A 17,670-nucleotide genomic window follows, 5' to 3' on the forward strand; every position below is an offset into this window, starting at 1 on the left:
AAGGATCTTTCAACACTGATCTACTTGCAGCATTACTTATGATACTTTGCGGTAAGATTGATAGAGATTATAGAGGGAACTGCATGCTGGTCAGTCAGTGCCTGTCATAGCTAGATTAATACAGCTGTTGTTGCAGCCTCTTGCTTATGTTTACTTGGGTACGTATACACTTAGATCGGGATCTGAAGAAAGGCCCTCATATGAAACATCACCCATCCACGTTCTCCAGAGATGCTGTCTGACCCACTGAGTTACTCCAGCACATTGTGTCTTTTTGTTTGTTAAATAGCACCTGCAGTTCCTTGTTTCTATCACTTCAAAACCACCGTGGCAAATTCATCTCCACCTCTAATGTGCCAGCACAACCTTTGGTCGATTAAAGAAAAGGTTCCTTTCAGACCAAGATCAAGCATCTCCCTAGTTAAGGCCCTGGTTACAGGAACAGCACCTTATACTTCACTTGGGAAGCTTACAATCCAGCAGTATGAATATCAATGGTAGACACAAATTGCTGGAGTAACTCAAAGTGTGAGGATGAATCTCTGGAGAAAAGGAATGGCGATGTTTTGGGTCGAGACCCTTCTTCAGACTCACCTCATATATGAATATCGACTTCTCTAACTTCAAGTAGCCATTGCTTTCCCTCTCTCTCTGTCCCTCCCTCACCTTAGTTTTCCGATCAGTCTGACTGTCCTGATTAAATGTTTATCTTTGTATGCTTAGTTGTCACCTGCCCTGAGCTAACAATGACCTATTCTAAGATTTTCTTGATCTGCATCCCCTTTGGTGTCTGATTTTCACACCTTGCCCTTCCATATCTCCATGTCTCCCTCTCCCCTGACCCTCTGTCTGAAGAAGGTTCTCAAGTAAACCCAAAGGGTTTCTACAGCTATATTAATAGCAAAAGGATAACGAGGGATAAAATTGGTCCATTAGAGAGTCAGTGTGGACATCTATCTGCAGAGCCAAAAGAGATATCGGGGGAGATATTGAACAATTTATTTTCTTCGGTATTCATCAAGGAGAAGGATATTGAATTATGTGAGGTAAGGGTAACACGTAGAGTAGCTATGGAAACTATGAGATTCAAAGAAGAGGAAGTGCTGACACTTTTGAAAAATATAAAAGTGGATAAGTCTCCAGGTCCGGATAGGATATTCCCTAGGACATTGAGGGAAGTTAGTGTAGAAATAGCAGGGGCTATGACAGTAATATTTCAAATGTCATTAGAAATGGGAATAGTGCCGGAGGATTGGCGTACTGCGCATGTTATTCCATTGTTTAAAAAGGGTTCTAAGGGTAAACCTAGCAATTATAGACCTGTTAGTTTGACGTCAGTGGTGGGCAAATTAATGGAAAGGATACTTAGAGATAATATATATAAGCATTTGGAAACACAGGGTCTGATTAGGAACAGTCAACATGCCTGGAAGGTCATGTTTGACTAATCTTCTTGAATTTTTGAAGAGGTTACTCGGGAAATTGATGAGGTTAAAGCAGTGGATGTTGTATATATGGACTTCAGTAAGGCCAATTGTTGGGTATTAATGGTGGAGTAGCAAGATGGATTCAACAGTGGCTGAATGGGAGATGCCAGAGAGTAATGGTGGATGGCTGTTCGTCAGGTTGGAGGCCAGTGACTAGTGGGGTGTCACAGGGATCTGTGTTGGGTCCACTGTTGTTTGTCATGTACATCAATGATCTGGATGATGGTGTGGTAAATTGGATTAGTGAGTATGCAGATGATACTAAGATAGGTGGTGTTGTGGATAATGAAGTAGATTTTCAAAGTCTACAGAGAGATTTAGGCCATTTAGAAGCGTGGGCTGAAAGATGGCTGATGGCGTTTAATGCTGATAAGTGTGAGGTGCTACATCTTGGCAGGACAAATCAAAATTGGACGCACATGGTAAATGGTAGTGAATTGAGGAATGCAGTTGAACAGAGGGATCTAGGAATAACTGTGCATAGCTATGTAGACAGGGTGGTAAAGAAAGCTTTTGGTGTGCTGGCCTTTATAAATCAGAGCATTGAGTATAGAAGTTGGGATGTAATGTTAAAATTGTACAAGGCATTGGTGAGGCCAATTTTGGAGTATGGTGTACAATTTTGGTTGCCTAATTATAGGAAGGATGTCAACAAAATAGAGAGAGTACAGAGGAGATTTACTTGCCTGGGTTTCAGCAACTAAGTTACAGAGAAAGGTTGAACAAGTTAGGTCTTTATTCTTTGGAGCGCAGAAGGTTAAGGGGACACTTGATAGAGGTCTTTAAAATGATGAGAGGGATAGACAGAGTTGACGTGGATACGCTTTTCCCACTGAGAGTAGGGAAGATTCAAACACGAGGACATGCCTTGAGAATTAAGGGACAGAAGTTTAGGGGTAACATGAGGGGGAACTTCTTTACTCAGAGAGTGGTAGCTGTGTGGAATAAGCTTCCAGTGGAGGTGGTGGAGGCAGGTTTGATTTTATAATTTAAAAATAAATTGGATAGTTATATGGACGGGAAAGGAATGGAGGGTTATGGTCTGAGTTCAGGTAGATGGGACTAGGGGAGAATAAGTGTTCGGCACGGACTAGAAGGGCCGAGATGGCCTGTTTCCATTCTGTAATTGATATATGGTTATATGGTTAAACCGAAACGTCACCCATTCCTTCTCTCCAGAGATGCTGCCTGTCCCGCTGAGTTACTCCAGCATTTTGTGCAATCAGCCGGGCAGGTCTCATTGTTTATATGCCTGATTCTCAATAGGGGCATTCTAATCTGAGCTCCACTGTTGGAAAAAAGTCCCGGGTGGAAAGAGGGCAACATTGAGGGATGTGGTCAAATTCTCTTCGATGAAATGCAACAACACCACGGACTCCTGTCTCACCACCACTCAACGTGTAGAAACCATGATGATATGGAAGATGTGTTGGAAGGAACTGCAGATGCTGGGTTACACTGAAGATAGATACAAAAGGCAGGAGTCACTCCGCGGGACAGGCAGCACCCCTGGATGGAACGAATGGGTGATGTTTTGGATCGGGACCCTTCTTCAGACTGAGAGTCAGGGGAGAGGGAAATACAGTGATGTGGAAGGGTAAGGTGTGAAAAAGGAGATCAAAGGGGATGACAATCAAGGAAAATATAGAATAGATCATCGTTCGCTATCAAGGACATTGAGTCTATGCATCTTGAGCACACAAATGTTTTGTGGAAATGAGCATAAAGGGTGAACCTCCTTACAGCTATTCACTTACCTGTTCTGACAATCACCTTCTGCCCCATCATGGAAAAGTCTGCTGTTTGCTTATGGGTGCAAGTGCAGTCAATAACTAATGTAGCAAAACGTGCCAGAGGGAATATAACATTCTTGATAATTACCTCAAACTCCGTCAAATAGCACTGAAAAACTGGAACAAGCAGTATTTTGTTTGTGGGCTGATATTTTAGCCATTTGCCAACAGGAGACAAAAGGTGTAAACATCTGGCCAGAGGTTTGCAAGTATAGGTTCCAAACAGCAGCTTCAAACAATGCAATCATATTCTTATATATATTGTACAAACACCATATGTGCTTTCATTAAACCGTTGCCTGTTATTGACACAACCTAGTTCAAATGATATTGCCCTCATCCACAGCTAATTTCTCTTCATTTCTGCCTTACACCATACCTCATTAGGAGGTGATGAAGTGTTGGGTGAAAAGGCAAATGGATCAGTGGGATATTTGGTTGAGAAGCATGATTTTCCGAGGGGGTGTTAATGAAAAGCAGACAAGGCTGGTTGTTCCTCGGGTACGTTACTGGCAAAGCCTCCAGCCTCACCTGACAACTTTCGTGCTGTTTCGAAAGACTTGCATGTCGACCATACAGGTACCATCGGCTTGAGCGATGAGATTAATCTCGGCAAATTCTGCCTGGAAAGAAACAATTCAAATAGTGGCTAAGTACACGGTGAAAGGCTATCTGAACAGTCATAAAAACAATCAAAAACGTTGATTTTGCAAGTCTGATTATCAGGAAGACCTTTGTCTGAACATTAACATGTCAGGTGGAAAAATGAAAGTTAGAAACATAGAAAATAGGTTCAGGAGTAGGCCATTTGGTCCTTCGAGCCAGCACCGCCATTCAATAAAATCATGGCTGATCATCCAAAATCAGTACCCCGTTCCTGCTTTCCCCCCCAATCTCATGATTCCTTACCCTAAGATCTAAATCTAAAGGAGCTAAAGCTAAAAGTTTTTCTAATAGGTGAAATATTTAATTAATGATAATTATTCTATAATGGATTTCATTTTAGTCTGTTTATAAGGGATGGATATTGATCTATTAAAGTCATATTTAAATCATTTGTGTTTTGTTGACATCAGAATTCACATTTATAAAAATCATAATTTCAATCAGTTTGATATCTTATAATAAAATAATTACCTTCGTGAGGATGGCGTTAGAGTACAGATCTGTAAGTTATATACAAAATAACTAATCAGAGATGTAATGCTGAGGCACCGGTCAGGCCGCATTTGGAGTACTGTGAGCAGATTTGATTCCCCATATCTGAGGAAGGATGTGCTGGCTCTGGAGAGGGTCCAGAGGAGGTTTACAAGAATGATCCCAGGACTGAGTGGGTTGGCATGTAATGAGCGTTTGACAGTACTGGGCCTCTACTCGCTGGAGTTTAGAAGGTTGAGGGGGGGATCTCACTGAAACCTACAGAATAATGAAAGGCATTAATAGAGTGGATGTGGAAAGGATGATTCCACTAGTGGGAGAGCCCAGGACCAGAGCTCACAGCCTCAGAATTAAAGGGCTTACTTTCACAAAGGAGATGAGGAGAAACTTCTTTAGTCAGAGGGTAGTTAATCTGTGGAACTCATTGCCACAGAGGGCTGTGGAGGCCATGTTATTGGATATTTTTATGGCAAATTATTGATTAGAACGGGTGTCAAGGGTTCGGGAGAGAAGGCAGGAAAATGGGATTAGGAAGCAGAGATCAGTCATGATTGAATGGCGGAGTAGACTCGATGGGCTGAATGACCTAATACTATAATATGTGAATTTGTGAACATACTAATTATCCCATTAAAAGCCAGCACTCTAGAGATATTCAGCTTCATTCAAACAGATATGTGACTGTTATCCAGCTTTGGTGTTCTCCATAAGTGTGACATTTACAAATGTGTGTCTGCAATTGACCTTTGATCAGCTTTAGGAATACATCAGTGCCATTTTTCATTAATAATATTTCCGCTGTGTCTAAAGATCTGCGGGGAACAGAACATTAAGTAACACAAGCGTACAATGTCATCAACACAAAATGAAGCATTATTTTAATCCTGTCTCCAAAGTCAGTTACTATTCATTATAATGAGACCTCAAGAAACACAAAAATGCATTAACGAAGTGGTTATTTTACACTGCTCCCTCAACAGCTGTTAGAAAGAATGGAGTTCTACGTCTGACAGGAATATGTGCATTCCGCTAAAGTCATCATTAGTGTTCCCTTATAAAATCAAACAAACTCAACATTTCTTCATGGATTATCAAAGAATCACACAATCTTAAAGTCAATGTAATGTTAGTTTAGAGGCACAGCGTCGAAACAGGCCCTTCAGCCCATCGAGTCCATGCTGACCACCGATCACCCATTCACTAGTTCTATCCTACATACTAGGGACTATTTGCAACTTACCAAAGTCAATTAACGTACAAACCTGCACATCTTTGGGATGTGGGAGGAAACCGGAGCACCCAGAGAAAACCCACATAGGGAGAACGTGCAAACGCCACACAAACAGCACCCGCGGTCAGGATCAAACCCGGGCCTCTGGCGCTGTAAGGTGGCAACTTTGCCGCTACTGTGCCACCCTATAGGCAGCTGGGAAGGCTATAAGGAAACTTGGTTTGTATTTTCATTCATGTTTTATTGTATGCAATTGGACATTAACAGCAATGATCAATAATCAGTTTCCTGTTCTGCATTCCAAAGGATAGAGAGAGACCACTTCCACTGGTGTCAATCTAAACCAGTCCAACATACAATGACATTGTTATTATTGTTTTCCTTGCTACGCGAAATAGATTCATTTACTGACTTTGTCTCACTCTTATAATTTTATACAGTTTATTCAGTCTTTAATGGCAAGACATTATTATATCTCCGCAGACCGTGGCCACGTCCACACAATTTGGTGCAGGCAGGAACTGCAGATGCTCGTTTAAACCGAAGATAGACACAAAATGGTGGAGTGACTCAGTGGGACAGGCAGCATCTCTGGAGATGAGTTGAGACCCTTTTTCACACGTGACCCGAAACATCACCCATTCCTTCTCTCCAGAGATGCTGCCTGTCCCACTGAGTTACTCCAACATTTTGTGTGTGTCCTCTTTTTCCACGCTGTGCCTCTAAACAAACATTACATCATTCTCCTCTGCGCCGTCCCTAGGGTGCTGCCATCGATGTAATGGGTTGGCTACTGACAACCTTTTCACACAAAGGGTGTGTGTATGGAACGAGCTGCTGGAGGAGGTAGTTGAGGCAGGGGCTATCCCAACATTTAAGGAACAGTTAGACAGGTACATGGATAGGACAGGTTTGGAGGGAAATGGGCCAAACGCAGGCAGGTGGGACTAGTGTAGCTGTGACGGTGTGGGACGAAGGGCCTGTTTCCACACCGTATCACTCTATGACTAATTTTAAAAAGTCAAACTATTGGAATTATTCAGCTGGTAGTTGTGTGCTGTCCTCTATTTTCTTCAATTGGTTAATATCTCTTTAAAAAAAATGATGAATGAGTAAAAAATTGTTTTTTAATGGCTAGGTTTATCACCAGTTGAATATTTCTCCCACTCTCACAGTGGCTGCATTGTGCTGGCATTTGCATGAGGGAGATTCAGCTCCACACAGCTCATACTGTATATAAACCAGCCAAGAAGCAAGAATGCTCACAGGAAACAATGTTTGTTAAAAGAAAATTCTAAATATCAAGCTCAGCTAATAAAAAATATCCATCTCACCTCAGGCAGTGTCAACTTACTACCAGAAAAGAAACGGATCTCAAAGAAGATGAGAAATCAATTAAAAAGCCCTGACAACAGCTAAATCGTTGCAATGTATAATTAACCCAAAGTCATTTTCTATAATGTTGGAGCATGTCAGCTTTGCAGTGTTTGACCAGCGGCACCCGTGCAGAACTCACTGCTTTCATCAACTTCACCACTAACTTCCACCCTGCTCACAAATACATTTGGCCTAACTATCTCTGACACTTCCATCCCCTTTCTTGATGTCTCTGTCTCCATCACAGGAACTAGATTATCGACTGATGTTTACTACAAACATACCGACCCACATTTATCTGGACAAAACGTTATTGCCTTCCTTCACAGTGAAGAATGTTGACTCCACTGTGGTGGATGTTTATGTTAAATTCTATTGTGTATTGTGTTCTTTTTGATAGTATGGCTGCATGGTCACTCAAATTTCACTGTACCTCAATTGGTGCACGTGACAATGAATGGGAACTTGAATTGAACTACGCTTCCTCCCACCATGCCTCGAGCCAAGACACTGTCTCCTACTCTCAATATCTCCCTCTTCACTGTATCTGCTACCAACATGAGGCTATTCAGCTGAGATGTCCTCTTTCCTGAGCAAATGTGGTTCCTCTCTGCAGTCATAGGTTTATCTCTCACCCATGTCTCCTCTGTGTCCTGTAGTTCTGCGTTTGTTGTACCTCCTCCTAGACAGGACAAGGATAGAATTCCCCTTGTCCTCACCTCTCGATCCAACAGCCTTCGTGCTCAGTCCGCAAAGTCTTATCGGACCTCCAGTTGCTAAATATTTTAACTCTCCTCCCCATTCCCATACCGACCTTTCTGATCTGGACCTCCTCCATTGCCACACACAAACTGGAGGAACAGCACCTCATATTCCGCTTCAGTAGCTTACAGCACAAGGGTATCAACATTGAATCCTCCAATTTTAAGTAACCTCTTACAGCCCTCACCCCTCCCACGCCTTAAATCCCCACACCTCCTTTTCTTACACCCCCTGCCTTGCCCTGTACCCCACCTGGACTCATGACTATTTATTTCTCCCATAATCCTCTCCTCCAGCTACATTCATTCCTCTGGCTTCACAATTCGCAACTTCAAACATTTTGTCGAGACCTTACTTCCATCATCACCGGCCTTTGTCCAACCATCTGCCCACTGCCCACCCACAACTCCTGTCCCTCCTTTATTTTCCCCCTTCGTCCCCCCCCCCCCCCCCCACCCCGCTAGCTAAAAGGGGCATGACCCAAAACATCACCTACCCATGTGTTCCCGGGCTGCTGCCTGACCTGCTGAGTTTAGTTTAGTTTAAAGATACAGCGTGGAAGCAGGCCATTTGGCCACCGAGTCTGCATCGACCAGCGATCCCCACACACTATCACTATCCTATACATAATAGGGACAATTTACAATTTTACCGAAACTAATTAGCCCCACGTCTTTGGAGGAGAACATAAAAACTCCATCCGTGGTCAGGGTCGAACCTGTTTCTCTGGCGCTTTAAGACAGCAACTCTACTGCTGCACCACGGTGCCACACTAGCACTTACTAGCACTTTTTGTGTACTGTTTTAACCATGCAGTTCCTTCTTTCTTTATTTAATGATTATGGATTAATTTTTGTGTGCACAGCCAGCCAGTACTAGCTACAAAAAAAGACAGTTTGCTGGAGTAACAGCAGGCCAGGCGGCATCCCTGGAGAATAGGGGGAGGTGAGGTTTGTGGCTGTGCTCCACATCCACTTGCAGTCACAGCATTTCTGTAGCTGGGTCCAATTGATGTTTGGTTAAAGGTGACTCCCAGCAGACTTAGAGGAAGGGCTTAGTGGTGATAACGCTACTGAATGTCAAGGGTAAAGGGTTCGACTCTTTGTTCTTGAAGATCGACTTTGCCATCAGTTGGAAACCACGGGCACTATCATCCCGTGCCTGGTGTTTTCTAGATCTTTCCGCATGCAGGCATGACTACGTGGAAAATGGGATGAGGAGGCAGAGATCAGCCATGATTGAATGGCGGGGTAGACCCGAATGGTCTAATTCTACTCCCACAACGTAAACGTGATTTTCCGCTGCCTTGGTTGTTGCTTTGTCAGCCAGACAACACTAACTGTTGCAGCAACACGAGACTACAGATGCTGGAATCTAGAGCTTGTGTTATCTATGTAGAGAATGGCTTCACAATGCTGGGGAACTTACTGGAAGGGATGCTGCCCTGGTCTGATCGAACACTGCCCAATGTTTTAAGCAGTGTACTTGACGATAGAGTTGCTGCCTTACAGCGCCGGAGAACCGGGTTCGATCCCGAATACGGGTGCTGTCTGTACGGAGTTTGTACGTTCTCCCCGTGACCTGCGTGGGTTTTCTCCGAGATCTTCGGTTTCCTCCCACACTCCAAAGATGTACAGGTTTGTAGGTTATTGGCTTGGTGTAAATGTAAAAATGTCCCTAGTGTGTGTAGGATAGTGGTAATGTGCGGGGATCGCAGGTCAGTGCGGACTCGGTGGGCCAAAGGACCTGTTTCTGTGTTGTATCTCTAAACTAAACTGCCGTGGTCTTACAAACTGACTGGGCCCAACATTACATCCAGACACGACCCCCATTGTCATTCATTGTTGGGTCCCTGATCCTGCCTGTCCAGCTGAATTACACAGATACATAGAGCAGGAGTAGGCCATTCGGCCCTTCAAGCCAGCACTGCCATTCAATGTGATCATGGCTGATCATCCACAATCAGTACCCCATTCCTGCCTTCTCCCCATATCTCGATTCCTCTAACCCTAAATGCTCTATCTCTCTTCTGAATGCATCCAGTGAATTGGCCTCCACTGCCTTCTGCGGCAGAGAATTCCACAAATTCACAACCCTCTGGGTGAAAACGTTATTCCTTATCTCAGTTCTAAATGGCCTACCCCTTATTCTTAAACTGTGGCCCCATGTTCTGGACTCCCCCAACATCAGGAACATGTTTTGCTGCATCTAGCGTGTCCAATCCCTTAAGAAATGTATATACTTCTATAAGATCCCCACTCAATTCTTTCAGCATATGACAGTCCCGCCATCCCGGCTATTAACCTTGTGAACCTAAGCTGCACTCCCTCTATAGCAAGAATGTCCTTCCTCAAATTAGGAGACCAAAACTGCACACACTACTCCAGGTTTGGTCTCACATGGGCCCTGTAGGACCTCTTTGCTCCTATACTCAACTGCTTGTTATGAATGCCAACATGCCATTAGCTTTCTTCACTACCTGCTGTACCTGTATGCTTACTTTCAGCGACTGATTACAAGGACATCCAGGCCTCGTTGTACTTCCCCTTTTCCTAACCTGACACAATTTAGATAATAACTTGCCTTCCTGTTCTTGCCACCAAAGTGGATAAACTCACATTTATCCACATTATACTGGACCTGCCATACATCTGCCCACTCACCCAACCTGTCCAAATCACCCTGCATCCTAATAACGTCCTCCTCACAGTTCATCTAAATCATTAATGTATATTGTAAATAGCTGCAGTCCCAGCACTGAGCCTTGCGGTACCCCACTAGTCACTGCCTGCCATTCTGAAAGGGACCCGTTAATTCCTACTCTTTGTTTCCTGTCTGCCAACCAATTTTCTATCCATATCAATACCCTACCCCCAATACCATGTGCTCTAATTTTGCCACCCCTGTGTGGGACCTTATTTGGAAAGTGGTGAAATCATTGGACAAAGTCAGCGTGGATTTATGAAAGGTAAATCATGTCTGACAAATCTTATAGAATTTTTCGAGGATGTAACTAGTAGAGTGGATAAGGGAGAACCAGTGGATGTGTTATATCTGGACTTTCAGAAGGCTTTCGACAAGGTCCCACATAAGAGATTAGTATACAAACTTAAAGCACACGGTATTGGGGGTTCAGTATTGATGTGGATAGAGAACTGGCTGGCAGACAGGAAGCAAAGAGTAGGAGTAAATGGATCCTTTTCACATGGCAGGCAGTGACTAGTGGGGTACCGCAAGGCTCAATGCTGGGACCCCAGCTATTTATGATATATATTAATGATTTGGACGAGGGAATTGAATGCAACATCTCCAGGTTTGCAGATGACACTAAGCTGGGGGGCAGTGTTAGCTGTGTGGAGGATGCTAGATGTTGCAAGGAGATACAACGAGACCTGGGTGTCATGGTACACCAGTCATTAAAAGTAGGCATGCAGGTGCAGCAGGCAGTGAAGAAAGCGAATGGTATGTTAGCATTCATAGCAAAAGGCTTTGTGTATAGGAGCAGGGAGGTTCTACTGCAGTTGCACAGGGTCTTGGTGAGACCACACCTGGAGTATTGCGTACAGTTTTGGTCTCCTAATCTGAGGAAAGTTTCTTGCCATAGAGGGAGTACAGAGAAGGTTCACCAGGCTGATTCCTGGGATGTCAGAAATTTCATATGAAGAAAGACTGGATAGATTTGGTTTGTACTCGCTAGAATTTAGAAGATTGAGGGGGGATCTTATAGAAACTTACAAAATTCTTAAGGGGTTGGACAGGCTAGATGCAGGAAGATTGTTCCCAATGTTGGGGAAGTCCAGAACAAGGGGTCACAATTTAAGGATAAGGAGGAAATCTTTTAGGACCGAGATGAGGAAAATCTGCCACAGAAGGTAGTTGATGCCAGTTCATTGGCTATATTTAAGAGGGAGTTAGATGTGGCCCTTGTGGCTAAAGGGATTAAGGGGTATGGATAGAAGGCAGGTACAGGATACTGAGTTGGATGATCAGCCATGATCATATCGATTGGCGGTGCAGGCTCGAAGGGCCAAATGGCCTACTGCACCTATTTTCTATGTCTATTTTTCTATGTTTATCAAAGGCTTTCTGAAAGTCCAGGTACACTACATCCACTGGCTCTCCCTTGTCCATTTTACTTTTTACATCCTCAAAACAATTCTCCAGCATTGTTTGTGTATCTTCGATGTATTCAATTCAATTCAACTTTATTGTCATTGCACAGATACAAGTATGGGTGCAACGAAATGCAGTTTAGCGTCAGTCCGTAGTAATAGTGCAATATAGAAATAAAAATACAGAATAAGCAAACAATGTGGACGGAGAGACTGGAGAAATCTATCGGCGGGACTCCGAGTTCAGCAATGTGATAGTGTTGTTGTAGAAGCTGTTCCTCATCCTACTAGTACGAGACCTGAGGCTCCTGTACTGCCTCCCTGATGGGAGGAGGGCAAACAGTCCATGGTTGGGGTGGGAGGGGTCTTTGATGATCTTCCCGGCCCGTCTCAGACACCGTTCGTGTGGAGGGCATCCATGGCAGGGAGCGGCGCACCGATGATGTACTGGGCGGTTTTCACCACCCGTTGTAGTGCCTTCCTGTCCGCTACAGTGCAACTGCTATACCATACCGTGAAGCAGGTGGTCAGGATGCTTTCGATGGTACAGCGGTAAAAGTTGGTCAGGATCCGGGGGGGACAGGTGAGTTTTCTTGAGCCTCCTCAGGAAGTAAAGGCGCTGCTGCGCCTTTTTGATCAGTTTGGAAGTATTGAGGGACCAGGACAGATCCTCCGAGATGTGTACCCCGAGGAATTTGTAGTTGGAGACGCGCTCCACCTCAGTCCCGTTTATATGGATGGGGGTATGTCTGCCCCCTCTGTTCTTCCTGAAGTCAACAATAATTTCCTTCGTCTTCTTGGAGTTGAGGACGAGGTTATTGTTGGCACACCAGGTTGTCAGGTGCTGGACCTCCTCCCTGTAGGCTGACTCGTCGTTGTCACTGATCAGTCCTACCACCATGGTGTCGTCGGCAAACTTAATGATGGCGTTGGAGCCATTCTTAGGGATGCAGTCATGGGTGAAGAGGGAGTAGAGGAGAGGGCTGAGCACACAGCCCTGTGGCACGCCGGTGTTCAGTGTTATAGTGGAGGAGGTGAGGTTGTTGACCCTAACAGACTGTGGTCTGTTGGTGAGGAAATCCAGTGTCCAATTGCAGAGGGAGGTGGAGATGCCAAGTCCGCTGAGTTTGGTGATCAAGCTGGCGGGGATGACAGTGTTAAAGCAGCAGCTGCAGTTCCTTCCTACACCTACTAATCGATCGACCCCTTCCAGTTCCCCACTGCACCTGGTGATTCTGTTCTGTGAAATCCCCAAACACACCCACCCTTTTGTGTGCATGTGATCAATTAAACAAGCATCTTTCCATTTCTAGACCATTGAGGATCTGATTCACTTCTTCCCTGCACAGGGTGTATGTACCGTTGATCACCACCAGATGGAACCCACTGCATTCATAGAAACATAAAAACATAGAAAATACGTGCAGAAAGGTGCAGGAGACCATTCGGCCCTTTGATCATGGCTGATCATCCAAAATCAGTACCCCGTTCCAGCTTTTTTCCCCATTTCCCTTGATTCCATTAGCCCTAAAAGCTCAATCTAATTCAGGATAATGCAGCCTATGGAGCCTCTGATAGTCTAACAAATAATCAGACTTTTTTAACTCCAAAGGAAGTTTCATTGTAAATGTTAAACTTGTTTTGCAAAAAGGTAACTGGTGAAATTTAGATTAATCTCTACAGCTCAAGCTTTCTATAATCTTACTAGAGTAACTTTCTCAAAATAAAGTGCATGTATATTATGTCTGAAGAAAGGTCTCGACCCAAAATGTCCCCTATTCTTTTCCTCCATAGGTTGGCCTCTTGCCCCGTATTTGACTGCTACCACTCGGGCCCGAGCGCCCTGTCCGGCCCCGATTACCCGTCCCGACGTAGCACAGCCCATGGAGTGCAGCAGCAGCGCCTCGCCCGTGACCCCGTCGGTCGGCAAGCCGGACAGCTGTCCGACCTTCGTACCTTCGCTTACAGCTGACACCACCACCCCTCCTTCTGTGGCTGATCATCGGTTCATGAGTTGGACGCCGGACTTTGTGTGAGACTTCACGCGTGCACGGGCCAAAGCTCGTCAGCTGGCCCACCCGCTGGGCTTTGTGTGCAGTCCAGCACCCGAGCCAACTCATCATTCACCCAACCACGGCCGTCGGTCAACGGATTGCCGTCGGGAATTTGTCCCTTATCTTGACCTTTTGTCCCTTATTTGGGAGTGAGAAAGTTGGCAACCCTAATGTTGACTGACCCGCTGAGTTAATCCATCTTTTTGTGTGTATCTTCAGTTTAATCTGCAGTTCCTCCCCACACATATATTATATGTAGTTTTATTATGATTTTACAGTTGAGCCAACTGTATATATGCAATTGCTATTGATTTTCCAATTTTTATGTTAGCTTTCTAATGCTTACAAATTACATTCATTTGTTTTGTTATTCTTGTTTTAGATTCCTTCCTTGTTCTGAAGCAAAAACTGAAATCGTAGGGACATTTACTAACCAGTGTGTTTTCAGGTGGGACACAGGGACTAGAGGGGGGAAAGGGGGGGGGGGGGGGGGGCAAGGTTTGCAGGTTAGCATTCATCTATCTGGATGCGAGACTTTGTATTAAAATGAATTAAAATAGCCGACAAATTCCTGTAAGTAAATGGATTAACATCGCAGTTCCAGTGGCAAACACAGGCAGAGATGATCAGCAACATATAAAGTTGCCGATAATGTCACCACCAGTGGTTACTACCCTGCCGTCATTATTTTCATCTTGTTATAAACATAAAGGAGTTTCATTGCAGGCGACAGCTAAAGCTACTTAATTATAAGGCTAAATGCCTATTTTCATAAGAGTTGTCAGATAAGCAATCGTAAGGTCATAGGTCCATAAGTGATAGGAGCAGAATTAGAACATTCAGCCCATCAAGTCTACTCTTCCATTCAATCATCACTGATCTATCTCTCCCTCCTTACCCCATTTTCCTGCCGACCGATGATTCAATTTATTGTCTCTGTACTGTACACTGACAATGACAATAAATTGAATCATTTCATTTCATTTCATTTCATTTCATTTCTCCCCAGAACCCGTGACACCCATACTAATGTTCGGTAGGCGGCGCGACTCTCGTCAGCAGCGGCCTCTGCAGCCCGTCCGCGTTTTTATTATTTTCTGTCTATGTTTCTATGTAGTTTTTGTGTTTTTTTTGTGGGGGTGTGTGTGTGGGGGGGGGGGGGGGGGGTGGGAGGGAGGGGGAAACTTTTAAATCTCTCCCTGCACGGGAGACCCGACCTTTTCTCGTCGGGTTTCCGTTGTCGTTGGGGCTGCAATGAGGAGCGGCCTCCAACAGGAAGAGACCGGGGACTCTGGTGCCGACGACTCACCGTCGCCGTCGCGGAGCTGGCCGAGTCCGGAGCGGGTGGAGCGGTGGAGGAGCGCTGCTGCTGCTGCTGCTGCTGCTGCGGCCCGACCGGAGAGTCGAAGGCTGCAACTGCGGGTCTGGCGGTCGGCGGCACCGGGAGCCCGCGGGTCCCTGGAGGGAGACCGCTTTTCAGGGCTCTCGCAACGGCGACTTCTCCCGCCCGAGTTGTGGGGTCGAAGAGCTCCTGGAGCGGGGCCTAACATCACCGCCCCCCGCGCGGCTTGGAATGGCCGCAGGACTCCGCGAGCGCACGTCGGGGGCTCTAACACCAAGACCCGGTGTGCGACCTCGCACCACCCGGCGTGGCTTTAATGGCCGCGGGACAATTGCCATCGCCAGCCGGGGGCTTTGACATTGACTCTGACATGGGGGGGGGGGGGGGGGGGGGGGGGGGGGGGGGGGGGGGGGGGGGGGGGGGGGGGGGGGGGGGGCCTTGCAGTGGAGAGATAAGTTCGAGTATTTTGCCTTTTTTTTTTGGCCTTCCATCACAGCAATGTGATGGATGTTTATGTAAATTATGTTTGTGTCTTGGGTCTATTTGTTTATAATGTATGGCTGCAGAAACGGCATTTCGTTTGGACCTCAAGGGGTCCAAATGACAATTAAATGTATCTTGTATCTTGTATCTTGTATAATCAAGAATCTATCTCAGCGATTGACTTGGCCTCCACAGCCATCTGCGGCAAAGAATTCCACAGATTCACCACCCTGTGACTAAATAAATTCCTCCTCATCTCCTTCTTTCAGGAATGTCCTTTAATTCTGAAGCTGTGACCTCTAGTCCTAGACTATCCCACTTAGTGGAAACATCCTCTCCACTCTATCCAAGCCTTTTACTATTTGCTAAGTTACGTTAGCTTTTTAGATAGGATAATTATTTGTTTTGGTACATAATTGAAATTATTGCTTTAAACAAATGAAATGACACAGCTTATTTTCATTTTGTAATGTTGCCGTTGGAAGCCAATTGCAATCACTGTAATGCCTGTCGTCAGACCCTGAAAACCAGTTTAGTTTAGTTTAGAGATACAGCGCGGAAACAGGGCCTTTCGCCCACCGTCTGCACCGACCAGCGATCCCCGCACATTAACACTATCCTACACACACTAGGGTTATACCAAGCCAATTAACGTACAAACCTGTACGTCTTTGGAGTGTTGGAGGAAACTGAAGATTTTGGAAAAAAACCCAAGCAGGTCACGGGGAGAACGTACAAACACCGTACAGACAACACCCGTATATGGGATTGGACCCGGGTCTCTGGCAGGAAGTCCACCGCTGCGATACCGTGCAGCCCGACAAGTGTTTGATGAACAGTTGGTGAAAATAGTTTTTCATGGATGACAGCTCTTCAATGTTTACTGCTGAATCTACTAGTGTGACAGGACAGACTATTTATCACTGCAGTTCGTTAGCAAGGCAACTATCGAAATGGTCTTCTATTAACCATCGATTTACCAGCTAAACACGAGTAGTGTTTGACCCCAAATGGATAGTCTATTGTCCATTCATTCATCATATCACACTTACATGTCATTATAATCAACAACAACTTCGAAGAAAGGAAACAATACTGACCTGTTCCACTCTGATATCATAATCCCCATGGATCTTTTTTCCTCGGAACAGTTTTGCCCTGGGAAGAAAAGAACATTTTATATGATCTACCATCTGGAAAGCAACTCAAATACCTGTATTTTTTAAAAAACTGATGTTTTGATCGCTGTCAGGGCCTTCGGTGCAAAGTTGGATGCCAAGTTCAACTAATCCCTCATCTGCCCACTTACGATATATTCCAACATTCCCTGCGTATCCAGGTGCCAATCTAAAAGCATCTTAAATGCCCGTTCTTTTAAACTGTACAAATCTCATCTGAAAGCGATGCTCTCTAGTCTTTGACAGTTCCACCAGGAGATAAAGGTTCTGTCTACTCTTCCACACATCTCATCATTTTATAAAGTTCTATCAGGTCTCCCCTCAGACTCCAAAGTTCCAGACAAAACAATCTGTTGATCCAACCTTTAGTTTAGTTTAGTTTAGAGATACAGAGTGGAAACTGGCCCTTCGGCCCACTGAGTCCGCGCCAGCTAGTGATGGGCACATGAGCACACTGGGGACAATTTTACATTTACACCAAGTCAATTAACCTACAAACCTGTTCATCTTCGGAGTGCGGGGAGAACGTACAAACTCCGTACAGACAGCACCCGTAGTCGGGATCGAACCTGGGTCCCTGGCGTTGCAGGGCAGTAGCACTACGTCGCTGTGCTGCCCTTTACTTCTAGTTTTAGAGATACAGTGTGTAACCAGGCCCTTCGGCCCATCAAGTCCACTCTGGCCAACAATCAC

General features: G+C 45.1%; 1 protein-coding gene across 1 annotated transcript in view; it reads right to left on the bottom strand.

The window, feature by feature from the left end:
* syn2b (synapsin IIb) overlaps positions 1–17,670 on the bottom strand; it is a 393,937-nt gene that overhangs the window by 183,006 nt on the left and 193,261 nt on the right. The window contains exons 2-3 of the mRNA XM_055648228.1: positions 16,900–16,957; positions 3,812–3,903 (exon numbers count right to left, since the gene is read on the bottom strand). Coding sequence (XP_055504203.1) covers positions 3,812–3,903; positions 16,900–16,957 — 150 coding nt within the window. The remainder of the gene's footprint in view (positions 1–3,811; positions 3,904–16,899; positions 16,958–17,670) is intronic.

This window comes from Leucoraja erinacea, chromosome 16 (genome assembly GCF_028641065.1).
Source record: "Leucoraja erinacea ecotype New England chromosome 16, Leri_hhj_1, whole genome shotgun sequence".
Classification (NCBI taxonomy): Eukaryota; Metazoa; Chordata; class Chondrichthyes; order Rajiformes; family Rajidae; genus Leucoraja; species Leucoraja erinaceus.